The sequence below is a fragment of the Sturnira hondurensis genome, unplaced genomic scaffold (genome assembly GCF_014824575.4).
Source record: "Sturnira hondurensis isolate 20B ecotype Veracruz unplaced genomic scaffold, ASM1482457v3 Scaffold0022566, whole genome shotgun sequence".
Taxonomy (NCBI): domain Eukaryota; kingdom Metazoa; phylum Chordata; class Mammalia; order Chiroptera; family Phyllostomidae; genus Sturnira; species Sturnira hondurensis.
The window spans coordinates 9,937,864-9,965,633 of NW_028095197.1; the positions used below are offsets into that span (position 1 = coordinate 9,937,864).

General features: G+C 55.3%; 2 protein-coding genes across 4 annotated transcripts in view; both read right to left on the reverse strand.

The window, feature by feature from the left end:
* Positions 1-1,356, reverse strand: part of CORO2A (coronin 2A) — a 46,974-nt gene extending 45,618 nt beyond the window's left edge. Inside the window, exon 1 of one of the 2 annotated variants that reach the window (XM_037035845.1) lies at positions 1,255-1,356. The gene's annotated coding sequence lies outside the window, so the exon portion shown is untranslated. The remainder of the gene's footprint in view (positions 1-1,254) is intronic. The other variant, XM_037035844.1, reaches the window with a different exon arrangement.
* A 4,816-nt stretch (positions 1,357-6,172) lies between these two features.
* Positions 6,173-27,770, reverse strand: part of TBC1D2 (TBC1 domain family member 2) — a 45,097-nt gene continuing 23,499 nt past the window's right edge. For both annotated transcript variants that reach the window (XM_037035899.1, XM_037035900.1), the window contains 8 exons: positions 26,526-26,921; positions 21,008-21,118; positions 15,295-15,482; positions 13,809-14,285; positions 10,393-10,513; positions 7,933-8,118; positions 7,027-7,148; positions 6,173-6,738 (listed from right to left, as the gene is read on the reverse strand). In XM_037035899.1, the coding sequence (XP_036891794.1) occupies positions 6,531-6,738; positions 7,027-7,148; positions 7,933-8,118; positions 10,393-10,513; positions 13,809-14,285; positions 15,295-15,482; positions 21,008-21,118; positions 26,526-26,921 (1,809 nt within the window). In that variant the 3' untranslated portion in view covers positions 6,173-6,530. The remainder of the gene's footprint in view (positions 6,739-7,026; positions 7,149-7,932; positions 8,119-10,392; positions 10,514-13,808; positions 14,286-15,294; positions 15,483-21,007; positions 21,119-26,525; positions 26,922-27,770) is intronic.

Consider the following 27,770-nt stretch of genomic DNA (forward strand, 5'->3'; position numbering starts at 1 on the left):
GACCAGAAGGCCCAGACTTGGTTCTCAGAAAGTATGCCTCAATCAGGGCAGGCAACGGAAGATGCGGAAGAGGGCCAGTCAGCAGGAAGGGCCTGGGGAAGGGCTCCTCTGGCTCCTCTGGCTCCAGACCTCTAAGGCAGCTGCTGACCCCAAGTCGCCCAGGAGGTGCAGGGACGCACTCTGGTCTTAGCCTGGGTGGGCTCCAAACAAGCCCCAGGCTGAGTCTTGCCTTTGGTCTCTTGGGCTCTGGTTGGAGAAACTGCTGGGCCTGGAGCTATTCAGCTTGGTGGTGAGAGGATTTGGGGAGGAGGGGTCCGATGTTGTCTATGGGTCAGATGTTCTCTGTGCCCAGAGCAGCCCGTGAGACCCCCACCATAATGGGTGTGCCATGGGTAGCAAGACCTTCCAGAAGGAATCTTTCAGAGGGGCGGGACCAGATGCCATAGGTCTTTACTCAGAGAGCATCATCAAGCCACAGTTCTTCAGACTGTGCTCTTTCTCATACCCACCACCCACCCCACTCACAGCTCTCTTAGCACTGTCGGGCCTCTGGGGTCCACGCTTTGATGTGAGCCAGTCCTATCACATCCGGCTGGGACATAAAGGTGGGTGCCAGCGCCTGAGCATATTTAAGGGACTTCCCATATCACTCCCGAAAACCAGGCGCATGCAGGCAAGTCTGCCACCGAGGACCCCACCACTCCAACTCAGGGATCCCCTAGCCCCAGACTGCGAAGCAGACTTGGCCGGCAGACTCTGACCGCCCACCTTGCACGCTCAGGCCGGCTCAATAGGGACCTAGGGGTGTTCCCACCTCCTGTTTTTCATACGGAGGGGGAGAGTCCCAACACGGTCTCGAGGAGCACTCAGGCCACAAGGGGGCCTGTCTGGGCTGGCTGGCCACACCCAGGGTGAGCGGCCTCACTGCGGGCGAGCGGGGTGGGAGGTGCAGACAGTGCCCATCCGGGCCCTAGCCGTCGGGAGCTTGAACCTTGGGGCGGCCTTTCCTCACGGCCCAGTGAGGAGGGGGCCACCATTGCTCTCTATCCGGATGGGGAAACTGAGGCCTGGAGAGGAGCAGTGCTTTGTGCAAGGTCACGCGGAGGGGCTGGAAGCCAGGTCCCCCGTGTCCCACCAGGACCCCGCGGTGCGCCCTGACCCAGCATCCCTCCCGAGGTGTTGCAGCAGAGAGACGCAGCACACACACAGCGCGCAGACCAGGAAGGCATGGCTGGCAGCGCAGGGCTGCCCTACCTTGATGATGGCCGCGCAGGTGGCGGTGGCGTCCGGATCCGGCTCTGAGCTCCTCGCCGCCCGCGGAGTCCCCTCGCCCAGAGCCACCGCCTCCTCCCCCCTGAAGCCTGGCGGGCGGGGTGGGTGGGCGGGGCAGGAGCCCGGCACAAGCCCCGCCCGCGCACTCCGCGGGGGCGCCCCTCCTTCCCCACTCTCCCGACTGCTCTCCTGGCCCCCCCGGGCTGGTCTCCGGGCGTGCACACACGCACAAAACAGGCGCGCACACGCCGCAGTGATTGGGGCGGGCTCCCCGGCGACCAGGCTGACGCTGGGGACAGTCAGACCCTCCTGGCTTCACATCCCGCCAGTCCCTGGCTTCCTGGCACGGACAAGGTACTTGACTTCCCTCAGCCTCCATTTCCCCCCAGGTGAAATGAAAACAGTAATCGGCCTCAGAGAGCTATTTGAGAATTAGAGGAGACGATCTAATTTACCCGCTTGGAAAAGTGCGCGCGCAGAGCCTGCCGCAGGAGCGCTAGGTAAACTCAACCCTGGAGAAGAGCAAGCAGCGCCGCCCCAGTGTCGGAAGGACACTCCCTTCCTTCTTGGGGTAGCCACGAGGGGGCGCTGCTGCGCAGTCTGGCAGGCTTGGAGTCTTAAGTACCCTAGCAATCCGGAGATGCAGGTGGGGAGGGGGCCGTCTTTGAATAACCTAACGCTTTCGAAATCAGGCAGTGTTCTATGCGCTTTAAATGCATTACCTCACTCAACCGTCACAGAAGCCTAGGAGGTTACTCATTTTACATATATTTTACATATCAGGAAGCTGAGAACACAGCTATAATTCAACACTAGGCAGAGTGGCTCAAGTCGATATCCACTCCACCTCTCCAGAGAGAAGCTCCTTGTTTTGTTCGGTGTTGTATCTGCAGGGCTTAGAACAATGCCTGCGACATAGTAGGCACGCAGCGTTTGTTGAGTGAGTGCCAGCACATACTATGTCCTATCGCGTGTATTATTTCATTTCATCCTGGTAACTGCTCTATTTCGCCACTAGGATTACCCCCACTTTACAGATAAGAGGAAAATCGAGGCTTAGAGTCACTAAGTACTTGGGGGCTCTTGTTTATCTCCTTAGAACAGCCAGGGCCAAAGCCTGAGACTCCGTGTTCCCTGGGTGGCTGTCCTGCCCGGAGCCAATTGATAGGCTCCCTGACTGCCGCGGGGAGCCCAGCCCCTCGGTGCCGCCTGCCAAGCCTCACCTCCGCGGCCCTGACCCGGGACTCCGAGAGCCCGCCTGCTCAGTAGGCCAACTGAACGCACATCTGAGTATCGGCATGACAGACTTGGATCTTTGATGTTCCAAAGAAGCACACGGAAAATCACAATGTTGTGGGAGTTCCCTATACTTATGGTCCAGTATTACCTTTATTTTTAATTACACCTGGGGGGTGGGCACCATAGCTTTTTGAAGGCTAAAGCATCTGAACATCTTAATTCAGCTGGGGCGCAGGCGGTATCTCTTGTGCATCCTCCCACCCCCTTGCACGCTCACACCTCTGTGCCTTTGCTCGCACTTTCTCTTCCATGAGGAATTCTCTTACCGCATCACCTCCCACTGCCTAAACCTACTCATCTTTCTTTCCGGGCTTGGCACCGGCACCCCACCCTCCCCAGGAAGCCTTCCCAGATGCTCTGTGGATGTGCCCTCCCAGCCTTGCTTTTGCATCATCCCACCCCGTGCCATGGAGGTAGGTGGCTGGGGCTGTGTTTGGGGGAAAGCTGGTTTGACAGGGACCTCTGGGGCCTGTGGGCATGTGGACCGAGGGGCAGAGGGGAGGCCATTGGAGGGTTCTGTAATAAGGACCCTTCTTGGAGATGCTGTGTGTATATGGAGGGGGGTCCTCCCTTTCCTGCCCTTTCCCTCCTCCTAACCCTGGTCCATTTAAGGAAGGCTATTCCCCAACCACTGTCTGCATTGTACACATGGGGATACTGAGGCCAGAGTGGAGGTGACTTGCCCATGGGCTCCTAGCTAGAAAACCACTCAATAGGTCCGGCTCCAAAGTTGGGCCTGTCTGCCAGTACCTGTACTGAGCCACACTGCTGACTGGGAGGGGCCAGGAAGCCAACAGCTTTCTTCCCTAGGTGGCAGCATGCCCTGTTTTGTTGAATCAGCCGTGGAAGGGACCAGAAGATGTGTATGTATGAGGCAAGTTCTCCACCTACCCGCCCAGCGTGGAACTCTCTGCACCACACAGCCTTGTGCCCTTGGGAGATTGAAGGGAAACAGGGGCAGCGGGAGGTGAGGTTCTGAGTGTTGGGGAGGAGTGGCCCTGAAGACAGGTGGTCTGTGGTAGGGGGCTCCCAAAGTGCCCTCCAGACCTGTTTGTGTGCTTTGAGGAGTCCCTGTATTCTTGGGGATTTCAGCCCAGGGAGGTCCCCTGGGTAAGGAGTTACCTCCTTCCCTGCAGTTACCTCTACCTCCCCTGCAGAATGGAGTGCGGACCTCAGCGTGCTGGGGGTCTAACGCCTGGAGAGGGATGCTTTGAGCAAGAGGTCCCATCCCCTGGGGTAGGAAGGTGGGGCTGTGAGGGATCAGATCCTCCAGCCCTGGAAGGCTGCGGCCTCTGGGGATGGGGGCGACAGCTGCCGTGCAGGGCCTGGAACCTGACACCAGCAGTAGGCCCCCAAGCCCTCCAGGGGGAGCAAGGGGAGGGTGGGCTGGCTCTCTAGGAGCAGCAGCAGCAGCAGCAGCCCCAGGCCTTGTCAGGACTGCCTCCTTCCCCACCTGTCCCTGCTATGGCTGGCGGGGTGGGAGGCGCTTCCTCCCATTCTCCCCTGCCTGGAGCCCACCCTACAGGCCGGCACCGACCACTCAGGTGGCTGAGGGCCAGGCCCGCCCTTTCCTCTGGGTCCTCAGGAGGTGTTCTAGGTTCCATACAAGAGGTGGGGAGCAGGGAGGAGCCCTCCCTAGTTTTGCATTTAGGGACTTTAGATATGAGCATGGCTTAAACTTCCTGTGGCTGTGTGACTCCGGGCAAGTGGACCAGCCTGACCCTTTCGTCCCTCATCTGCAAACCCAGCTTGGCCTGCAGTGGGCGGGGGCTCCAGGACAGGCAGCTCTCATTCCTGGCTCTGGCTCTTAACTGTCCATGCATCTACAGGGCCGGAGGAGGCCCCATTCGTTGGTCCTCATTTTTCTGCGGGCCCCCAGCCTCTGGGTGTCGTAATGCCCATGCTCCGCAACAGGCTCCGAGTGAGGCCCAGCACCAGTATTTTTAAAAAGCTGCTTAGGCGATTCTGTGGTGTAGTCACGTAGGGACAGGTCGGGTTACACAGGGCTGGGTTGACTGTGAAGCCTCACCCTTTCCCCCACAGAGAGCTTCTCCTCTGCCTGGATGCGGGTATGTGGAGAGGGTAGACTGTGGAGGAGAGGGGAAGAAAAGTGGGAGATGGGGAGATGAGGGAGGCAGGGGAGGGAGAGAATGGGCCAGGGCTGGAGGGGAAGCTGAGGGACGGAAGGAAGAGGTGGGAGTGGGTGGGGGATGGGGGGCAGGAGAGCTGGGTGCCATTTATCTGGAAGCCACTGATCCGGGCTTGTGTACTTTTTGCTGAGGAATTTGGTTTTCAAGGCTGGAGTCTAAGGGGTCAGCTGGGCCCAGAGTCTCTAGGAACCCTGGGCCTTCTGCTGGCCTCTTCTGCATGAAAGGGCCACTCTAGCCCTGGCTGGTGTAGCTCAGTGGATTGAGCGCGGGCCTGCGAACCAAAGGATCACGGTTCGATTCCCAGTCAGGGCACATGCCTGGGTTTGCTGGCCAGTTCCCAGCAGGGGACGCGTGAGAGGCAACCATACATGGATATTTCTCTCCCTCTCTCCTTCCCTTCCCCTCTAAAGATAAATAAAATCTTTAAAAAAAAAAAGGGCCACTCTGCCCATGGCTGCGCCGCACTGTGGGCCCCACTGTGCCAGGCACCAGGCTCAGCACCAGCACTGTCTCCTTGTCTCCCAGTGACGGCCCTTAGGCTTACTGCACAGATACCGTCTGGTGATGAAAGGGCCTCGGCATGTAAGTACAGTAAAAAGGAGAAAGGCCACCAGGCCCCCGTGTGGGGAATCTACAGGAAACCTGATGTCCTGGAGCCCCCGTGAATGTGGTAGGAAGGGAACCAGAGTGTGCCCTCCCCAGGGCTGTCCAGGGCTGTGCATGGGGGAACCGGGCGCTGGGTGTGTCAACCCAGGACTAGGCCAGCGGGTGACGGAGGGCCAGTCTCTGGTCCCCAGAGATAGGCGTGGTCTCCTCCTGGGCCCTGCAGAGAGCCTCAGGGCAGAGCTAGGTTTCCATGGGAGAATCCGGCACCCCCAGTCCTTCGTACCAAAGACTGCCGACCTCCGCTGAGAAACGAGCTGCCACAGTTACCCGGTGGCCTTGACCCAGCCTGGAGCGGGTGGCGGAAGCCTCTGTCTGCTGAGGAAGGGCTGCAGCTGCCCCTCTCACTGCCTTTCCCTCACCTCCCAACACTCATTCTCTGAGAAGAGGCCTACAAGGCTGGTGCTGGGAGACCAGGGGACAACGGATCCCGGGCTCTCTGCCCACACCCCACTCCTCCTGGTGGGGGCAGGGGTTTCCTGGGGAGCCCGCTCCCACCCATGTGTGCTGTGAGCAGAAAGGAGGGCCCAGGTCCAAGGCTCAAGAACAGGCCCCAGCAGTCAGGAGCCGGGCCTGGAACACAGGCCTGCAGGCACTGGGGAGGTGCTCTTGCCCAGAGAGACAGAAGCCCCATGTGCACAGGGCCCTAGCTCCTCAGGGGCGTCTGCGGGGGGCACTGGCCCTGCAGACATAGACCAGCAGCCAGGGATGTCCCTGGCTGGGAAGGTGCTAGTGATGGACTCACCCAGGATCAGGTGGTTACTGAGAGTCGTGTTGAGTTCCAAAGCTTGGGAACAGTTTCTCACATTTACACTGTTTTACGCAGATACACTCAGGGAACGCTCCAGGCTCCCCACAGAGACAGCACTCTGGTGTGCACGCAGAGTGCTCCGAGGAGGGAGTGAGGAAGAGGAGGGCGTGAGGAAGGGCAGCGGCCCTGGTGCGCACGCCCAGTCCTTCGTATGCGTGGGGAGAGAGCCCGACCAGCAGACAAGGTCTGATGGGAGGCTGGCGCCCAGAGGGAGGGGCTCGGCAAGCGTCACCCAGTGATGGGGCTCATGGGGCTGGACCCCTGCTCCGTGGCTGTCCTCCTGTGGGCCTGCCAGTTGAGGGTGAGAAAGTGCTTTGGGGAACAGCAGTGGCCAGTCAGGCCTCCGCGTCCCCCTCGTCTTCGCTGGTGCAACCCTCAGGCATCACTGGGTCCAGGGACGCCCGAGTCTCCAAGTACTCGGCCTTGAGTAGCTCCAGCTCCCGCAGCTCGGCCTCCAGCCGCTCCCGGTGCGCCGTCCGCAGCTGCTGCAGCTGTCTCATGGGAAAGGGGTTCATGTCATTGAAGGCGATGTTCATCAGTTTCCTGGTGGGGACAGCACAGTCAGCTCCGGGCACAGTGCCCCATGGTGCCTGCACAAACCGTGCCTTCCAAGGCAGGCGGCCACAGCCCCTGGCCTCTGCCCCTGGGGAGCTCACCTTCCAGGGAGGAAACGGTGAAGGAGACAGTTTCCACCCAAAGTCATATGTATTGAGGCAGGAGGAAGCTCAGGGCTATGGGAGCTCTAACCCACTAGGGAAAGGTTGGCCAGGGAAGGCTTCTGGGGAAGGGGACACATAAGTGGGTGTGGGTGGGGGCAGAGGTGGTTCTCACCGGCTGTTGCAAATGGTCTTGGTGAAGAAGCGCAGGTACTGGTAGATCTCCAGGCTGTCCTGCAGCCTTATGATCTCCTCCTCATTGTACTTGAAAATGGCCAAGGCGTATCGGAACAGCACCTGGGGACCAGGTGGGGGCTCAGGTGGGGCATGGGGGCCAGGGCAGGAAGTTCCCAGAGGGAGGAGAACCAGGCAGCGGGGGTCCTGGACAGGCAGCAGAGGCTGAAAGCTTGCAGGAGGCACATGTGCAAGGAGGCCTGGGGTGGGGGGGCACAGATTGGAAGCCCCAGCGAGGAGCACAGCTTGGAATCTGGGGGTTGGGGCTGAGTCCCATCTCTGCCGGGACCTGTCCTGGGGCCCTTGGTGAGGCCCTGGCCCCAGTGGGACCAAGTGGGGGTAGTACTGTCTTTACAAGGGGTGCCAGCAGGAGTCAGCAGAACGACAAAGCTGAGGGCTCTCCATACGCTGTGCCGGGTGGTATGTTACCAGCTACCCTGTGGAAACGGCTGGATGGTGGGCGAGGGCCTGTCCAGGGTCTCCTAGCAAGGTCAGGGGCAGAGCTGGGACCAGACCCAAGCGCCAACCTCCCAATCCAGGGCTCCATCCAAGCAGGAGGAAGAGAAGGAGGGGCCCAGGTGATTGAGCGGTGGCAGATGGAATAGGGGTGTGCCTCCCGGGTCTCCGGGGAAAGGAGCTTCCCCCAACTTCAGGGAGTGCCTCTGGAGGCTGCACCACTTCCTCAAGCACTTGCAAAGCACTCAGTTTACAAGCCACGCTCCTGACAGATGTGCCCAACAACCCTCACAGGTGCCACTGCCCTCCCGTTTTCCAGGGGCCGAACTGAGGCCCTGAGGGTGAAGGGTCTTGCCCAGGAGCCTCCTGCTCACCCCCGACAGTGCCCTACCTTGGTGCCCTCATAGAGGAAGGCGTCCCAGACCTGCAGGAGAATACTGCTGATGAGACTGTCGGCAAAGACCACAAGGAACCAGTTTAAGGTGATGAAAGAGAGGTCCACGCGGTGCTGCCCCAGGTGGGCCATCAGCCTGGGCAGCTTCTCCGAGAGGAGGTCCTGAAGCACCCGCTGGTCCACCTGGAGGCCGGCGAGACAGCCTGTCAGCTGCTGGTCCAGGGAAGGGCTGCCACCCTCCTACCCTGCCCCTGCTATCCAGCCACACACAGTTCTGGAGCCTCAGCCTGGGTCCTGCCCCGCTCAGGAGCACAGAGCCAGCCTGGCTGGGAGAAGGTGTAGCAACACACCCTCCACTGTTCCCAGGCTGCAGCGCCAAGCTTTGGCCCAGAGGTCTCTGTGGGCTGCTAAGGTCGTGGCCGGTGGAGCTTTGGCCCCTTCGCCCCTCTGAGCCTCGAGCCGACACTATGGCTGCCCCTCTGCACCCACTTTGGGTGCAATGCGCAGGATGCTCTGTGTATGTTTGGGGGGCCCTGGGGGCAGGTGCCAGGAGGAACCGCACTGTCCTGCTACCCTGAACATCAAGGAATCCTAAAGGGGCATGCTGCTGGGTGACGGGTGCCCACGGCCTCTCCGTGTGGTCGCTGTCACGCCTGCCCCCTTGTTTTACTCAGCCCTGTGGGTTACTCTCAGCACCGGCTCCTTCCCTGACTCTAAGGCATGGTTCTTCTGTGGTCCACGCTCCACCTCCTAGACCAGCCGCCGAGCCTCCTGTTGCTCGTTTCCATAACCGCTGGTTTCCTAGCCCTTCCCTTCCACCCGAGTCATCTTCCAGGCGTTGGCTGCCGGCCGCGCTGCACCCTCCCTTTCCTTCCTTCCTCTCCCAGAAGCCCAGGCCCACTGTGTAGGCCTAGTGTCCAGCTCAAAACCTGGGTCGATTCATTCACCCTAGGGTGCCACTGAGCCTTTTGAAGGGTTTATGGTCAAACTGATGTGAGGTCTGAGGTTTACTTCAGGATCATCAAAGTAGGAGGAGGGGGTGGCGGTTCCCAAGGAAAAGCACCGGCCCCCCGTGTTCATAATCACAGAGACTAGGTTATGGATTCACGGACGTTCGCACACTGTTTTCTCATTTTTTTTTGACATTCAAAATTTTCTCAAAATGAGTTTCTAAAAACTGAAAACAAAAACAACCCACCACCACATATTGGTTACATAACATGCAACTTTGGGGATGTTAAAATGTGAAGATACAATATGGAACACTTCCCAGCCTGCCTTGCGACCAGAGGCGCCCTGCAATAGAGTTGTGCAGGGGAGGTGTGAGCAGGAGGTGCGGGGTTGGGGGAAGCTGTGTGACAGGACCTGGCTCTTGCCTTTCACCCTCTGCTTCTTCCCGCCTGGGCCGTGGCCGTGGCGCCGGAGGCGCTGCAGCTGTCCGGTGACCACAGGGTGATGAGTTGGAGGGTGAAAGCCACGTGCCAGGATGGCAGAGCAGGGGGCTAGAAGGAGCCTTCAGCTTTGTCTTTCCCTGACAAGGATCCCCCTCGTATGCTGCTCTCCTTCCGGGCAGCCAGACACCTCCTTGCCCGACTCACTGCCTGCTTCCCCATGATGCCAGCTCTCGACCTCCAGCCCTGACCTTCCGCTCACACCTGCGTGCCCACGCTCTCCTGGGCTTCCCACCTGGCGGATGCCCCAGAAAAAGGCCTGGTGTCACATGACCGCAGCAGGAAAGTGGAACAGAGTGGGTGGGCAGGTAACGGCTTGGTGGGTTTAAGGCTGGGAAGTGACCAAGGTGAGGGTGACCAACCACCCTCAAGGTGGCCTTTCTCCCTAAAGCAGATGGTGCCGATGCAGCCAGAAGAGGACAAGGGGTGAGGCCGGAGAGGCGGGAGGTGTGGAAAGGGGGAGATGGGAGGTTCGAAATGGTTTTTCGTTTACATCTCTCAACAAACCCGGCAAAACAGCTGAGTGCTGGAGGGGCCGGCCCTGACTCTGTCGCTGGACTGCAGGCCTGGCCTGTGCTCGGCTGGCAGTGGAGGAGGTCCTGAGACAGCGGAGGTTCTGCGCTTCTCAGTGGGCAATGAGCGTATATGAAGAATCATCACCACCTCCATCCTTCCAGTCCCATCTTCCACCCTACCTGACCTCTATTCTGAAATTCTTTAATGGCAAATAGCAAGTGACATTAGATTTTCTTCTCCTCCCCTCCCCAGGAAACCAACAGTGTCTAACGACATAAGGTTACCCCTGGAATAACAACAATCTATCATGTGGGGGCAGGGCCCCCCAAATTCTAAAGGTCAGCAGCGCACCAGAACTTCCTAGCTGTCCCAGTGAGTAGCTCCTGGCCCATTCTGAGAGATTCCTGACCTTTCTGAGATTCATTGGCTTGCAGGAACAACTCAGGGTCTGACCTGTGTAACCACTAGGTCCCCTCCTGGCCCTGCTTACCTGGGACGCTGTCAGCGTCTTGCTGTAGTAATCAGCTGGCATGATGGTCTCCACAATGGCCACCAGGCACCAGAAAGCACTCTCCTCGTCATCCAGGACCAGTAGAGCGATGGCTGCCAGCCTGTGTTGGGGGGAAAAACTGGAGTGACCCACAGAAGTCACAGCCAGGCAGCTCGTGACAGACCTGACTCCCTGGTGAGACAAACATGCTTTGGGGGAGGACTACATCGAGCAGTTCCAGAGAGATGAGGATCATGTCAGAGCAGGACCTCTGAAGTCCCATCGCCTGGGCGTGAATCTGGGCCCTGCCACTTCCTTGCTGGGTCACCCCAGGCAAGTTACTTAACTTCTCTGGGCTTCGGCATCCTCTTAATAATCACAGGATTCTTATGGGGGTAAACACAGTAAATACATGCTAAATGCCCAGCACAGTGCTTGACACGTGGTGAATGCTTTACAAATATTAATTATTCTCATCTTAATATCTGCAGGCTTCAAGACCTCTGGGGGTGTGCTAACGTCTCTGAGCCTGCCACCTGTGGGACTGGCATCGACCTCCGGGACTGTGAGGCACTGGAGTGAGAAGACGCCCCCTGTCTGGCATGCACCAGCTGCTCCATGCACGGAATTCTTTTTCTCCCTTGCTCCCCGCACACCTAAAGTTATCATGGGGCTCTAATGAGATCAAGGGCAGGAAAGAAAAACCCTACAGTGCTGGGCTGGAAGTCTGCCTGAAGGAAGCACTATTTTCTCTACTCCCATCTTTCTTGATGGGTCTTTCCCCGGGAACAATCCAAGAATATATTCTCCCAAATGTACTCGTCTGCCATGAAGCAAGGTGAACACAAGGTCCCACAGACGGGTGTTGGGGGATGCTGTACACTCCAGCTCCCTTTCAGAGAGTAGTGATGCACAGGGTCCCAGCACAGCCTGAGAACCCCTGCAGGGAAAGGAGCATCACCACCCAGGGCCGTCTGGTGGGCTAGGGGAGCCCCCTTTCTACAGCGTACCCACGGAACACCCTCAGCTCCCACACTGCAGCGCTGGCCAGGCTCACACTCTCAATGGGCATGCTGAGCACATTGCATTGTCCAGATGTTTATGCTTCTCTGGGCTTTTACTGGATTGGATTCGTGACCTCCAACCTCTTCCCAGGTTCATGTTTTTTCAGAGAAACTGGGTCAGTTCTCAAAAGAAAAAAAATCCCTTTGATCTCCCCAACATATTGAGATGGATTCTCTCTCCATTTTGGCTACAATATTTGTACAAGCCCTCTTGAGTCTGAGTAGAGTGGATGGAGACAAGAGTCACAGGTCTCCTGGGAAACAGCAAGCTCTGCCCTCTCAGAGCTGGGGAAGGGTGGTGGTGGTGGGGGTTCAGAGGTCATTGAGTTCGGGGATAGCAAATGCATGCTACACTGGCCACCACACTCTGACGGTGCCCAGGGCAGACGTCACTAATTGATCACAGCACTTTTTCCCACCGAGTCCAAGCTGCCTCAGGGCCTGTCACAAGGCAAGGCGGCTGCATCCTGTGGGTCGAGATACAGCCACTGCAGGCACGGTAAGGCTGAGGCCCAGAAACCCAAACTGACTTGCTCAAGGTCACTCAGTCAGTTGGTGGCAGAGTGGGAACAGAACTCAGGACTCACGAGTCCACCCTGCTCTTCTCCCCAGCTCATCCCACTCTGCTAGAGCCTCAATATGTGCTCGATCCAGAGGCTGGCTGCCAGCATTGGCTTGGGTTCCTGCGCATGACAAGGCCCGTGAAGAGAGGCCGCTGGCACCAACCAGGGCCTACGACCCGCTCAGGGCTGCAGCCAGACTCCAACTGAAGACATTTAAGGTCCAGTGAGTGTGCAAAGGAGGGACTGTGGCAGTGGGGTGGGGGACAACGTTTAAGGCATTCCACATATGTTTTAAAGGGAAATGGCTTTAAAATGTTTGGTCTAACTTAGCTCTAAAACATTACCACACTACTGCTCTCTAGATGCGACACATACAGTTCCTGTGGCTACCACTAGATGGTGGCACTCAACAAGTGAAAGGGGTCTGCAGGCTTGGGTTTAAGAGCCTTGGAAAGCAGCAGCAGCACCCTCTACTTTTGAACAGCTTCTATTAGAAATAACTTTCTATTTAAAGCAGTAACATGAATATTTTACCAAATACCAATAACCAGTAAAAAAGAAAACACTGAAGAGAAAGAAGTAAAGAAATGCCCCATGGGTGTCCCCTCTCTCGGTCTCAGGTCCTCCCAGGTACCCCTGCCTCTTTCCTTCTGAGGGTGAGCTTCAGACCCCTTCTGGTGATGGGAACCGCCCCCACCTCTTCAGCACAGAGAACTGTTCTGGGGTTTCACTCAGGATTCCCAGTCACTGCACACGTATATGCTGAATTTTACCCAAGTTAGACTGCAAATGAAGTATCGAAAACATCTACCCTTGGGAAGCACTCCAGTTAGAGTAGGGACAGCCCGACTGATTATTCTGCGTGGAATCAGCATCGCACACCATCTATTCTGGAAAACCAGCGGAACGACTCAGTAAATCTCTCGGGAGCATATGTGTTTCAGCTGAGTGAAAATTGCTTCTGGAATCTCTGAGATCCTGCCGCCTCTACTGAGATGCCTGCAGGCATCCAGGGGCAGCCCCCACAGCATTGTGCTGGAGGGGCAGCCCCCCAGGTCTGCCTGCCCCTGTCCCCTGTCTCCTGCTGTTGGACTAGAAGGCGAAATTAATCCAGGCTGGGCCCATCAGATTCCTTCCTTGGGGAATGTAGATCTGGGACATGAGGCCATGGACAAAAGGGAACACCTGCTGCAAAGCTCCAGCCACAGAGGCCAAGGCCCCCAATCTGATGGCCTCCACAGGCCCTAAATGTCCAAGGAGCAATGGACAGAGAGGCTGGTCTGCTGAGAGAGAAGGAGGCAGAGACGAGAACGGGAGGCCCCAGACCTGGCAGCCCCACCGAGGGCGGCAGAGCTGTGCCATCTCAGAGCTGCACAACTCTGAGACCTCGACCTCAGGAAATGGAGTGAAGGAGGCCCCGGGCTGTTGCCCAGCTTCCCATGACTGTGTAGTCTCTAGTCTCTGCTGAGAGGGTTTGTTGAAAGCAAGTGGTCCCTGACCCAGACAGCTGCCCAACTTGTGAGCTGGGCCGTGCATTACACAACTCGGGGGACCATTCGCCAGGTTTTCTTTGGGGTAGCACCACCCTGAGCACAAATGGCAAGACAGGGCCTGGCATGAGGAGTGCGGAGTTCGGACCTACCTCGGCCCTGAACGTGTCCTTCCACCTACTTGTCCCCATCCGCACAGTGGGGGTCACATCAGGCCTGGACTCACCTCTCCAGGTTCTTGAGAGGTTCCAAAGAGACAGAGGGCTGCCCAGAAGGATAAAGGCTGTGTCCTCACCTACCTGTTCAGGCCCTGGCAGTAGCCGATGGAGGGGTTCTGCCAGGAGAAGGCCAACAGCACCCGACGGAGCTTGTCCGGCAAGCTGGAGGTGGGGCAGGTGAAGTGCTTGTTGTTGGGGAAGGTTCGGTTCAGGTCCAGCTCAATCTGGCGGGCAGCGGGGTACTTGCAGGTCTGGCCCCGGCTCAGCAGCTCCTGGTAGTGGCCGGGGACCTGCAGGTGCTGGAGGCGGCGATGGACCAGCCACCTCCAGACATGAGGCCGGTGCTCTTGGGACACGCCCATGCGCAACAGCTGCTTGAGCTCCACGGAGGGTGCGAGCTCACCCAGCGCAGCCCAGCGCTCTCGCAGGGGTCGCTCCATAGCCTCGTGGGCCAGCAGGTGGTGGGAGCGCACCTCCAGTGCCTGGATCTTGGCCAGCAGCTTCAGGTCTTCCACCTCGTAGTTGGGCACCGTCAGGAAGCCATACTCATCATACTCACTGCCGGCAAAAGCTTGTGTTAGCAACCCCTGGCAGAGGCCTTCCCCAGATAAGGGGCAGTGGGAGGGGGTGCGCCCTGGGCAGGGTTCCTGCCATGGCTTCACTGTGGGTTAGCCATGCAGCTCTGGACAGGTCACTCAGTTCTCTGAACTTCAGTTTGTTTGTCTGTACAATGGGTAGAGAAACTCCGGCTCTGCCTCATGAAGACCTGCTGAGGTCCTGTTATAAATGGCTGGGGGCCTACACAGTACCTGGCACACAGTAAGTGCTCAAGAGACAGTCACTCATTCACTCTGTGCAAATGTGAAGGATCCTCTTATTCCTCCATGTGCCTTGGGCCTGAGGAGTCTTGCACTGTCAATAGAGAACCCCACTTCCACAGCCAGTAAGCCCAACATGGGTGGGGTGCAGGCAGCACCAGGGACAAACAGATGGGAGAGCTGGGGACCAGTTCTGGACAGACTCTCCTCCATTCAACACTGATCTGCCCCTGCGTGTGCTGCGTCACTGAACCCTAGTAATTCTGTAAAGCAGTGACCTCACACACATGGAAGCTGCACAGGAGGCTCTGAGAGTTCATTCCTGTGACTTGTCCAGGGTCACACAGTGAGTGACCCACATCAGGCTCCACAGCTTGGGCTCCTGTCACTGGGCCACCCAGCCTCCAAGGGCCTTGCACTCCGGCCGTGGCCCCTTCTGTCATTACTTAACTGTCCTTGTCCATTGTGCTCAGCAAGGGCCTGGCTCAGGGGAGGCCGATGGCTGTCTCCTCTCCCCACCTTTCACCCCTCTGGGAGGCGGCCTGGGGAGGCAGACCCAGGTGGGTGGCCCTGATGTGCTGTGTGGCCTCAGGCCAAGGGGCTGCCTCCTCTGAGCCTGCCCTGCTTCAGCTGTAAAATGGGGCCCACCAGAGTACAAGGAGGTAAGAAACATGTGGTGCTCACACAGCAGGGCAGCTGGGGACCCCCAGGTCACACGGAGCCCTCCCTGCCCTGGCTGCTGGGCTCACCTGATGGGGCTCAGCTCCACAGCCTCAGCAGAGGCCTCACTGGCTTCCCACTGCAGAGCCTCCTGGATGAGCTGCCTGAGCAGCTCCGCGCACTCACTGGCCTCGCTGCCCATGGCCTCCTGCAGCCTCCGCAGCCCTGCCAGGTACTTGCTCTCCACCTGGCAGTTCCTGGCCTGGAGGTAGGCACACTGCCGGTGGGGAGGGGAGAGAGGGGCGCTGTCAGGCCACTTGGTTGGGCTGGGGCTGCCCAACCAAGGCCTGAGCCTGGGCAGCTTCAGGCAGCACACCCTTCTCCCAGCTCCGTCTCCCCTCCCCTCCCCACCCCAGCCCTGCATGTCAGGGAAAGGAGACCAGCTCTAGTTCCAAGGGTTTACAACAAGGCAGAAAGGGCACCAGGTGAGCAAGAACCAGGCGCAGGGCTGGAGCTGGTCTCAGAAGAAGGAGGGAGGGGTGGGCAGAAACAGCACAGGCTCTTTCTTGTACGGCCTGCAGTCCTATCCTGGTTTGGCCACTGCTCGCTGGGTGACAAATGGCAAGGTCCTTAACTTCTCTGTGCCATATAGACAACGGGGCAACAGAGTCTGCCTCTGAAGTCTGGAGAGGCTTGCAGGGGCCGATGTGTGTAAAGCCCTTTCCAGGGCCCTCGGCCCAGAGCAAGCCCCCTGCAGGCGGTGTGACTGAGCAGTGCCCAGGGATGGACACTGGGGCTCTGGACACTGCCCTTGTACCTTCCGCTGCCACCACGTGGGCTGTTTTTGATCGTCCAACACACCACCTCTCTCCCACCTCATGGGACACACACTGTACAGCCTCCCTTTGCCTTGAACTCTGCATTTCTATTTATACAAGCCGGGCCAAGTCGGGTAACCTCCCTGGGCCCCATTTTTCTCCTCTGTGGGATGGAGATGGGAAAGGTGTGCCTTGCAGCGCAGCCATGGTCTCTGGGCCATGTCTCATCCTGGTGGGTACAGTGGAAGCCTCCTGGGCAAGGCTGTCATTCTGTGGCACCCCTGCCTCTGGGTCACCATCTCCAAACGTGTGCTGAGCACGGACACCGAGCCATCCTGCCAGCCTGTTCCACCTGCTTCCGTGGGCCCCCACCTTGGCTTCCCTCCACCTCTAGGGCTTCCTGAGCCCCCTCCTCCCACTACCACTAGCCTTCTCAGGGGCTCTGCTACAGATTCCCAAGTCTTCCTGCCTCCAGGACCACCTGTCAAGTCCACTGAGCACCCACAGTTCTCTCAAAGCAGAAGTCTGACCGAGACCCACCCCACCCAAAGCCACTCGACAGCTCCCAGCTTCACACTCCCACGTCCATGCCCTCCAGCCTCACGTCTCCCCCCCACACACCCTCTCTGCTTCGGCCCACAGGTCTTGACGGCCACTCTTCTTGGAAGGCTTTTCTCCACTCTGTCTGGACAACAGTAACTCACTTTTAGGACTCAGCTCAGAAGACACCTCCACCAGGAGGCCTTCCCTGACTCTCCCTCCTGTTAGGCCCCAAAGCATCTCGTGTGCCACACTGTATCTTGATGGTGTCCAGCTCCCTCATTAGTCTGCACCCTCCTTGAAAAATCTAAAAAGGACTGGTCCTTGTTCTTGAAATGTTTGCTAGTGAAGCCTTTTTCTGTTGAGAGGTTTCTGATCACTGAGTCCCATCCCCTTGCTAGTCACAGGTCTATTCACACATTCTGTTTCTCTGTGATTCAGTCCTGGGAGGCTTTGGGTTTCTAGGGATTTGTCCATTTCGTCTAGGGAATCCAATCTGTTGGTCTACAACTGTTTATAGTACTTTCTTATAATCCTTTCTATTTTGGCAGAATCAATAATAATGTCACCACATTCATTTCTGATTTTAATTTGAGCCTTCTTTCTCTTTTTCTTAGTCTATGTAGCTGAAGGTTTGCCAATTTTGTTGATCTTCACAAAAAAATAACTTGTTTCATTGATTTTCTTTATTGTTCTCTGTTCCATTTATTGTTGCTCTAATCTCTGTCTCCTTCAGCTACCTTGGATTTGGTTCTCTTTCTAGTTCCTTAAGTGGTAAAGTTAGGCTGTTAATTTGAGCTGTTTTTAATTGTTTTACAAAGCCCTTAGAGCTACAAACTCCCTCCCTTGCAGGACTTTCACTGCGCCTGCTAAGTCTCGGTCTGTCACATCTTCTTCTCATTCGTCTGGACGTCGTTTCCCTTTTGACTCCTTCTTCGACTCACTGTTTAAGAATATGTTGTCCTGGCTGGTGTAGCTCAGTGGATTGAGCGCAGGCCTGCGAACCACACGATCACGGTTCGATCCCCAGTCAGGGCACATGCCTGGGTTGCAGGCCAGTTCCCAGCAGGGGACTCACGAGGGGCAACCATACATTGATATTTCTCTCCTTCTCTCCTTCCCTTCCTCTCTAAAGATAAATAAATAAAATCTTAAAAAAAAAGAATATGTTGTTTAATTTCCATAGATGTGTGAATTTTCTAGTTTTACTTCTGCTATTAATCTCTGGCTTCACCCCATTGTGGCTGGAAAGCAGATTTTGTATGACATCTGTCTTTTGAAGTCTGTTGAGACATAATTTGTGGCTCAACATATGGTCCATCCTGGAAAATGTCACGCACGCACACGAGGCGAATCCGTACTGTGCTGCTGGGCAGAGTGATCCTCACGTGTCCGTGGGATGCAGTTGGTTGTCGTGCTGCTCAGGTCCTCTAGGTCCTTGCTCGTCTTCTCTCGGGCTGTTCTACCCATTAGTCCGTGGGACACTGAAGTCTGCAATTGTTGCAGAGAGCTGTCTGTGATTCCCTCCCATTCTGCCAGTTCTCGCTTCACAGATCTCACTGGCCTGTTATTAGATGCATGAATGATCAGATCTATTGTATCTTCCATTGCATTGAAGTTTTTATTAATGTATGTGTTGCTCTGTCTCTTGTAGCTGTTTTAAATTTAGCCTCTTTTGTCGGGCATTTAGTGAAACCACCCTGCTCTCTCCCAGTCACTGTTCACATGGAGTATCTTTGCCATCACTTCGCGTTCAATCAATGATTTGTGTCTTCGGATATAAAGTGAGTCCCTTGTAGGGAGCATGCAGTTGGGTCGTGGGGTTTTATCCATTCTGCCAATCCGCCTTTTGACTGGAGAGTTTAATCCATTTGCATCTAAAGTAATTCTTGATCAGGAGGGACTTCTGTCATTTTTCTGTTTGTATTCTATATGTCATATAACTTTTTTGCCCCCCTGCTTCCTGCATTACTATCATTTTTGTGTTAATTCTGGGTAGTGAAGTATTTAAATTCCTCTCTCATTTCCTTTTGTGTGTATTCTATAGCTATTTTATTTGTGGTTACCATGGGGATTGCATTTAAAATCATAAGTGATAACATTCTAATTTAAATTTATACAGCTTAACTTTAATAACATACAAAAACTCTGTACCTACTTCCATTCCTACCCTTTTGGTTGTTACTTTCATAAAATTGTATTTTTATACATTGTGCGCCCCAAAACACAAATAATTCTTTTAAATGCATTAGTCTCTGAAATTATGTAGAAAACGGAATGTGGAGTTAAACACCAATAATACTACTAGATTTTAGACTAATAATTGTTTTTGTTTTTAAATATAGTCTTGCCCTGACTGGTGTGGCTCAGTGGCTTGGGCACCATCCCACAAAATGAAAGGTCGGTGGTTCGATTCCCAGTCAGGGCACATGCCTGGGCTGCGGGACCATCCGTGGTTGGGGGTGTGTGAGAGGCAACTGATTGATGTTTCTCTCACGCATCAATGTTTTTCTCTCTCTCTCTCTCTCGTTCTCCCTCACTTCCCCTCTAAAAAACAAATAAATAAAATCTTTTGAAAAATGTAGTCTCTTAAATTGTGTAGAAAACAAAAAGTGGGGATATAAACAATTATAGTGCTACTAGCTTTTATAATTACCTATGTATATACCTTGACGAGACCTTGATTTCCTCACACACCCGTGAGTCACTACCTAGTGCGCTCCCCCGGGACCCCACGGGCCTCCCCCGGCGTTTCCCGAGGCAACACCACTAGACTCACTGGGGTCTAAGCCCACTCGGGCCTGGCTTTGTCCTAAGCAGGTCTGGTGCTAATGAACTCCCTCAGTTTTTGTTTACCCAAAGATGTCTTGATTCCTTGCTCACTTTTGAAGGGAAGCTTTGCCAAATATGGATGCTTGGTTGGTGGCTTCTAGCACTTTGAATATTTTAAGCCACTGCCTTCTGGTTTCTGAGGTTGCTGATGGGAAATATCATAATTTTATAAAGGATCTCGTGTATGTGATGAGTCACTTCTCTCCGCTTTCAAGATATCTGTCTTTGGCATTAGAAAATTTGCTAATAACGTGATTTAGTGTGGGTCTCCTTCAGTTTGTATTAAATTTGATGTTTACATTCATGTCTCTCATCAAATTCGAGACATTTTCAGCCACTATTTCTTCCAATATTCTCTCTGCCCCTTTGTCTCTCTTCTCCTTCTGGGATTCCCATAATATAATGCGTATTGTTGGTCTACTTACTGTTTTTTTTCCAATCTTTTCCTGTTTCTCAGAGTCTATAATTTCCATTGCCCTATCTTCATCTTCACTGGTTCTTCCTGCCTGCTCAAATCTCCCTTTGAATCTCTCTAGTGAATTTTCCATTTCAGTTCTTGTACTTTTCAACTCCAGAATTTCTTTGGGTTTCTTTTTAGGTTTTCTCTATATTAAGATTCCATTTTTTTAAAAATTTTTAACAAGATTTTATTTATTTATTTTTAGAGGGGAAGGGAAAGAGAGAAGGAGAGAAACATCAATGTATGGTTGCCTCTTGTGAGTCCCCTGCCGGGAACTGGTCTGCAACCCAGGCATGTGCCCTGACTGGGAATCGAACCGTGATCGTGTGGTTCGCAGGCCCGCGCTCAATCCACTGAGCTACACCAGCCAGGGCATTAAGATTCCATTTTGTTCATATATTACTTTCTTGATTCCATACATCTTCCTTTAGTTCTCTGAGATCTTTAAAGATAACTGTATGAAAGTGTTTGTCTAGTAAATCTGCCATGAGGTCTTTTTCAGGGACAGTTTTTGTCGATTTTTTTCTTTTTAAATGGGCCATACTTTCCTGCTGTTGGGTTTTTTTTTTGTACACCTTGTGATATTTTGTTGAAAACCGGACATTTGAATCTAACAGTATGGTAAATCTGCAAATCAAATTCTCCCTTTTTCATAGGGTTTGCTGTTTTCTTTTAAAATTGTTTTCCTTTCTTTAATGGTTGTAGGCTGCCTCTGTGCCGAGCATCAGCCTGAAGTGTAAACTGAAGGTCTCCCCAGGTGTTTCTGGGCCTCTTTCTGAGCATGCACAGTCACTTTCTAAGTTTTCTCATAGCTGCAGCTGTTTTTGAACGTTTAGTCTTTAATATTTGGCTTCCAAAAGGAAAAAAGAGAAAAAGTAAAAGTGGAAAAAAGGATGCCAGCTCTTTAAAGTCCCTGGAAGTGACTTTCTCCAGGAGGGGCCTGAAATACTGTGCGACAGCAACGAGTGCCCGCCCTCCCTCTGTACCTCTGGAATGAGAAGCAGCCGTCGGAGCGCAGACACCTGATACCTGGAAGACAGCTCACGAGGGCACAGTCCGGAGGGAGAGCAGACAGGTAGTGAGGAGAGCGAGACAGGTGTGAGATGGCGAGGAGACTGCAAGGGCGGCCAGAACAACGGTCCCACCTCTCACCTTCATCAGGAGGGCCCTCTCCTTCTCAGCCACCTTTCTCCAGATCTTTGTGACCTGGTGGATCTCAGAATTGAGAAAGCGGTTCTGGGTCCGGTATGCTTCCATGTCATCCTGGAGAAGAGCAAAGCAGTCGAGGACTTGCACCAAAAACACCTCCCTGGTTCTCACCCTCAAACGAGCTGCCAACACTTCCTTTCTCTAGAAATTTCCAATAATGCAAACAGAAGAGGAAGCCTGACAGAAAAAAATTACTAATAGCCCCCTCCCTCTCATCTTGATGCCAGAATCAAGTGGTGGAAAGAGCTCTGAGCCTGGAGGTCAGGTCCTGACTCTGACTTCCCGGCGGGGGGGCCCGCCCTGCCCCGCCCCGCCCTGCCAGTTCCCCATCTGTAAAGGGAACAAGTAGCAGCCACCCCACCGGGCTGCGCAGGGACTAAGTGAGGTAGCATCTGTCGTAACACTAAGGGCAGGGACCAAAACGTAACAAACGCTCAAGCGATGTTTGTCTTTAAAATATTTTGTCATATATTTGTGATCATACTAAACAATTTTGGGTGGAAAATTTTTTTCCTTAGTGTCCTTTGTAAATACTTTTCTATGTTGCTATAGAAACTTCCCAGTGATCATTTTTTAAAGTCAGATGTCTATTTTATTGGGTGAATTTATAACTTAGTTATAATCCTTCTCTTGTTGCTTTTTAACTTGAGCCCTGGGTGGTCAGTTTGCTTTTGACTGTGAGTAAGGCTGGGATGCCCCTCTCTGAGCCTAGAGTTTTCCTTTTGCAGGCTGCCCAGCCGAGGGAGTGAGACCCAGTGGCTGGGATGTGCGAGGAAAGCCGGCCAAGCACTGGGGAGGTTCGAGCAGAAGCCTGGACCTCGGAAAGGAGCAGTCCCAGCAATGGCTCTCAGTCTTCATCCTGCTGGGAGGGACACAGCAGAAACAATGGGCAACACACACTCACAGCCGCGCCTAGCAATTCCAGGGCATTTACCAGCTGAAAAGCAACCCCTTTCTCTCCCACCCACGAAAATGGCCTGGGCTGGAGGTGAGTGTGAGGCACTGGTGCAGAGATAACTTTGGATGGGCACTGACTTGTCTGGAAACTGAGAACAATGCCACACCTAGCCTGTGGTGTTCATTACCAGGGAAGGGTCCCCTGTGCACAGTGCATAGGCAACCTTGATCCATCCTGGGTCGGTCTGCCTTCTGGCCAAGAACTGTCCCAGCCCACGAGCTCCAATCTGTGTCCAGGGTCTGCTGCCTTCTTCCGAGACAGCTGACATAGTGGGAGGGCCACATGTTCCCAGGGCTGCTAGCTGGAAACAAACGCCCTTGTCTGACTTCATCACATGGCCTCTTGCCACTCTGTTGGGGCTCTCTGGGATGTCCCCAACCCTGGACGGCCCCTGCTTTCATCTCCCTCATTGCACCCAGGGCACAAGGCTGTCCTCAGGCTGAACTTGCTCCCTGCTCTCTCCTGCTGGTCAGGACCCAGGCTGGTCCAACTCCCAAGCCCGGCCTTCCTTTTATCTTCCCACTGTATCTCTGCCCCAGATCAAAATCTAGACTCTTTTTCTTGGAAATGCTGCTGGGCTGTCAGCTGCTCTTCCGGGCAAGTGTCTTCCCCTTCAAGACCCCCACTCCCTTATCGGGGTGCAGTACAGGGTAGTGAGACTGGTGGAAAACCTCCTGTTTGCAGCACAAGGACCAGCCCCCTGCAAGCACTGGGATTTTCCAGGACCATTCCTCACTCCCACAACAGCCTCACACTTCAGTGTCTGGAAATTTTGGAGAACTCAGGAGCACAGGGCTGTGCAGGCTCCCTGAGCCGTCACCCCAGCCTCCCATCTGCACGCTGAGCATACTACTGCGCAGAATCCTCCCAGCAGCTCAGAGAGCAACACAGGCAAGGTTTCTGAGGCCCCGAGAGGAGGAGTAAGTTGCCCAAGATCCCAGAGCTGGTGCAAGGCAGGGTGTGACTGGATCCCAGTCTGTCTGACTCCAAAGCTAAGTGCTAACCACTGCGTTTACTGCCCAGCCACTCTCTAATCTCCCTCCGGGCTGGAATCCACCCGATGTCACAAGTCTAGTCCCACCCTGCCAGGCTGTCCTTGGTGTCTTCTGGCCGAATGCACACGGGCCGGTCTGACCTGTCGGAACTGGCGGTGTAAAAACCGCATATCCACACTGCCCGAGCCCAGCACTGCCTGGCGGTCAGGGCAGAAACTCCAGGGCCATGCTGCCTGGATATCTATCTTGCCTTTGCCCCTGAGCCCTGGGACTCCTCCTCTCTATGCCTTATGTCCTCGCCTAGAAAAGGGAGATAATAACCACCTCAGGGGCTGCTGGGGAGAATCGACTGGTCAACATGTGCAGAAGGCTTAGAAGGGTGGCCGGCGTGTGGCAAGTGCAGGGACGTGTGCCTGCCTGTGGAGCTCTGATATCTCTGCTGCTGCTCTGGGTGCTCCCCACATGTCCGGGAAACGGATGAGCCCCCGGGCCAGGGGGAACAGTGACCAGCTGCCTGAGTTCCTACTAAGTGCCAGGCCCATTTCCCCCACATTTGCTGTTGTACATGACTTCATTTCGACTACAGCGCTGTGGGCGGCACGTTAGGTGCCATCATTCTCTCTTTACAGATGAGGAAACCCGCATGGGGAAGGAAAGTTCTCCTCAGCCACATAGCGGGTATGGAGAGANTAGAAGGGTGGCCGGCGTGTGGCAAGTGCAGGGACGTGTGCCTCCCTGTGGAGCTCTGATATCTCTGCTGCTGCTCTGGGTGCTCCCCACATGTCCGGGAAACGGATGAGCCCCCGGGCCAGGGGGAACAGTGACCAGCTGCCTGAGTTCCTACTAAGTGCCAGGCCCATTTCCCCCACATTTGCTGTTGTACATGACTTCATCTCGACTACAGCGCTGTGGGCGGCACGTTAGGTGCCATCATTCTCTCTTTACAGATGAGGAAACCCACATGGGGAAGGAAAGTTCTCCTCAGCCACATAGCGGGTATGGAGAGAGGCAGAACAAACCCACGTGTGTCCCACCCACTGCAGGAACCGAACACTGCGTCTGGGTGAAAGGCATGGGTGTCCGCTGCTGGAGCGGGCTCTGCGCCACCACCTGGTCCTGCCTCCTGTTTCCTCTTTCCTCCTCCCCGACCCAGGCTGCGGGCGCGCCGCGCAGGGCAGAGAGGGCGGGCAGGGCTGAGCACCCCTGGAGCAGCCGGGGGGAAGGGGCGGGGCGGCGTCTGGGCAGCACCTTTCTATTCAGCTCGCCGCCCTACCCTGAGTGCTCTCCTTGGCTCAGAGCTGTAGGGAGGAAAAAGAATCCCAGAGGAGAGAAAGGCCCCGTGACAGTCCCCAGTGAGGCAAAGGAGGAAAATACAACTGAAGAAAGGGGACAGACAGGAGGGAGGAGTCTGCCCAGCCACCTGCCTCCACAGGGACCAGGAACCCGGAACTTTCCTTGGGGAACGCTGTGTGGACCAGCCCACGTGCTAGTGGGGAAGGCAGTGGAGTGGGTGTGGGGAACCTGGGGTCTAGCTGTGACCCGGGCCAGTCCCTTCACCTCACCAGGGCTCGGCTGTTCCTGCCAGAAGATGGGGGGTGGGGCGGTGGATGGCAGGAGGGTAGACTAGGTCTTTGAGTCTTTCCAGCTCTGATGTTTAAGGTCCATCTCTGACTCACAGCTTCAGCGGCGACACGCTTTCTTAGCGACAGCTGCTCTTGACCACAGGGCAAGCAGGAAGAGGGAACACTCTATGTCCCAAAACTCAGATGATGGATTCCCGATGGGCCTTCTGTGTTTTTCTAGATCAGCCGCCTAAAGGCTAATAACAGCTAAAGAACTCCAGTACGTGCTACTCTTTCTAGCGCTAAATGCTGGGCCTCTGGGGGTCAGCTACAAACGTCAGTGTGGTCGATGTGAGTCAGAGCCAGGGTCTCCTCAGAGCTGGGCTCACTGACAAATTAAGTTCCCGTACACGCAGACTCAGGGCCACGGTGGCTCGGTCTCCTAGGTGAGTCTGGCTCACAGTGGGTTCCGGCGGGATGGGCACAGCTGCAGGGAAGCCATCTGCTGGAAGCCGTGTTCACTGCTGGGTGAAGGGCTGAGAGCTTTCTGACAACCTAGCTGCATCTGCATGTGAGAGGATTTTGTTTTCATTTTGAATTTAAAAAAATCTGATTTGAAGGAAGAAGCCTCGGAGACTGGCTATATGGATGGATTTTCACACTGACAGAGGGGAAAGGCATCTGGGTGTCTCTTACCCTCCCTGATCTTGCTAACATCTGTACCGCGGGTCTCTAAAGCTTCTGGATTTTTCCCCTCCTCCTTCCCCACAATAGTTCTTTGCTACAGCAACACAAGAGTTCCCTGGTGCCCTGGCTGGTATGGCTCAGTGGACTGAGCGCCGGCCTGCGTGCGAATCAAAGGGTCACTGGTTCGATTCCCAGTGAAGGCACATGCCTGGGTTGCAGGCCAGGTCCCCAGTAGGGGATACGTGACAGGCAACCACACACTGATGTCTCTCTCCCTCTTTCTCCCTCCCTTCCCCTCTCTAAAAATAAATATAGATAAAATCTTCATGGTTACACATATGTATATGTGTGTGGCAGTGAGTGGTGAAGTCTGGAGCAGGACGGGGCCTGGCTCTGTGGCTGCCTTTAAGGACGAGACTGTCAGCGAGACTGTCAGTGTCTATCACCAGCCTCAGGTCTCCAGATGTCCTGGCAGTTCTTGTCACCACCCTTCTGGCGCTGCAGCCCACGGCAGGCATGGCACCTAAAATAAAGCTCCTGCCTCCTGTGCTACAAGTGGCCCCAGGTGGCAGCCTGGGTGAGAGGAGGCAGGGATGGCGGCAGTAGCCAGAAGTGGCGAAGAAGCTGGAAGGCAGCAGAGCAGACAGACTAGTCAGGCGTGTGCTCCAGCCCAATTCCAGCCACCCCTTCCTCAGCCCAGACTCTGGGCAACTATCTTCACTTTCTCAGCCTTGGCACCGCCTTCTGTAAAGCAAGGAGCACGCAAGCGACCACCTCAGAGGGCTGGTGTGACGGTCAAATGAAACGATGCAGGTAAGCACTTAGCGCAGGATAAGTGACCAGTGCCATGATGACGAGCAGGTCACGGCCAGCGCCCTGTGCGGGACTGCTGGGGGAGGGCCGCCTGGAACAAGGGTTCTCCCCAGGGCATCAGAGTGACCCCTAAAGAACCAGACCAGACTGGGCCCCAGGAGTATAGCTGATCTAGCCCTCAGGGGTTCTGACCCATCTCGGGCTCTTTCTGATTTGGTAAGCTAGAGACACCTTCGCTTTCCAGTCTAGGACACCAGAAAGCTTGAACTGCATTGGGCCTTCTGGTTAAGAAAAGTGAGGGAGTATGCAGCCATACTTCTACCAGCATCTGTTGCAGAGAGGAACAGTCCAGGACTAAGGGTTATCTCTGCTGTACCTAGAAAACATTCAGAGTGGACAGCAGTGCCCTCCCCAGAGGCCCTGGGCCTGGAGGGAGGGGCCCCTACCTTCAGGTGCTCCATCTTCTCCTGTTGGCTCAGGAAGTCACTGTCGGTGGCATCTGGGGGCACGGGGGGCTTGTCAGAGAGCTGCATGGAGTCCTGGATGAGCTTCTCAGACAGCTTGCAGATGACCTGCTGCTTGGCCTCGCTCTTGTCCATAAGCAGCTGCACGTGCTGCCGCAGCTCCTGTACCTCCTGCTCCCGCAGGCTCACTGTCTGCGCCAGGCCGTCCCGCTCCTGCTCCAGGGCCTCCACCCGTTGGCCCAGCTCCACGATCTGCCGCACTTTGTGCCGCACCAGCTCCAGCCGGTCCTTGTCCTCGGCTGCCGCCAGGTATGCACTGGTCACCCTCTTCTCCTGCTGGGCAGCCTCCAGCGCCTTGTGCAGGATCCTTACCAGCTCCTGTGCAGAAACAGAAGTGTCTCATGAACTCAGGGGAGGCCTGTTAGGTGCCAGAGGCAGGGCCCATCCCTCAGCAGTTCTCCTAATGGCCCTGAGAGGTGGCTGGCGTCACCCTCTGCATCATCTCGTCTCAGCACCCATTTTCTCTTTTTCTGTTCGACAGTCTTAGCTTGACACCTGGTTCTCCAGCTCAAGACTACGTTTTTCAGCCAAGCTCACAGCTGGGTGTGATTGAGTGAGGACTGTCCCTACACGGCATACAAGAAACAACAGGGATGGCTTCTGCATCATACCTTTGGAATCACCACACACACACACCGCCCTGGCCTGCTGGGCCTTCTGGCTGGGAGAAGGCCAGCACTGCGCAGTCAGGCTGGGGGCACTGCGCACGCTGCGTGTGGAGGACAGCCGCGCTGCCTCGCCAGCTCAGGGCTATGGGACTCCTCTGTGAGAATGTGAGAAAGAAACTTCCAAACTGTTTTAGTCCACAGTACTTAGAGGTTGTATCCTGAGTAATACCTGTCTATTTCAGAGATGAACAAACTGAGGTCCAGCAGAGTGGAGTGGGATTTAATCCCAAATCACCAGGATCCCAAAGCCTGTGTCCCGGCAGTCGTGAAAGCAGGGGTGCCGTGGCACACACGCATTGCTCTCCCGCCTCTCCTGTGGCCTAATTAGCCTCAATACTTCTTCCTTCTGAGGCCTAGTAGAGGCCTCAGAATCCTTCTGAATTCACACCTAAGCAGTCACTACCAATCGAGCCGAGACAGCAAGAGAGGAAATGCACCGGCAATCCGCACGCTAAGCCGCAGGCAGAGAGCCTCAGCCAATCCATTGCTGCCCTGTCCA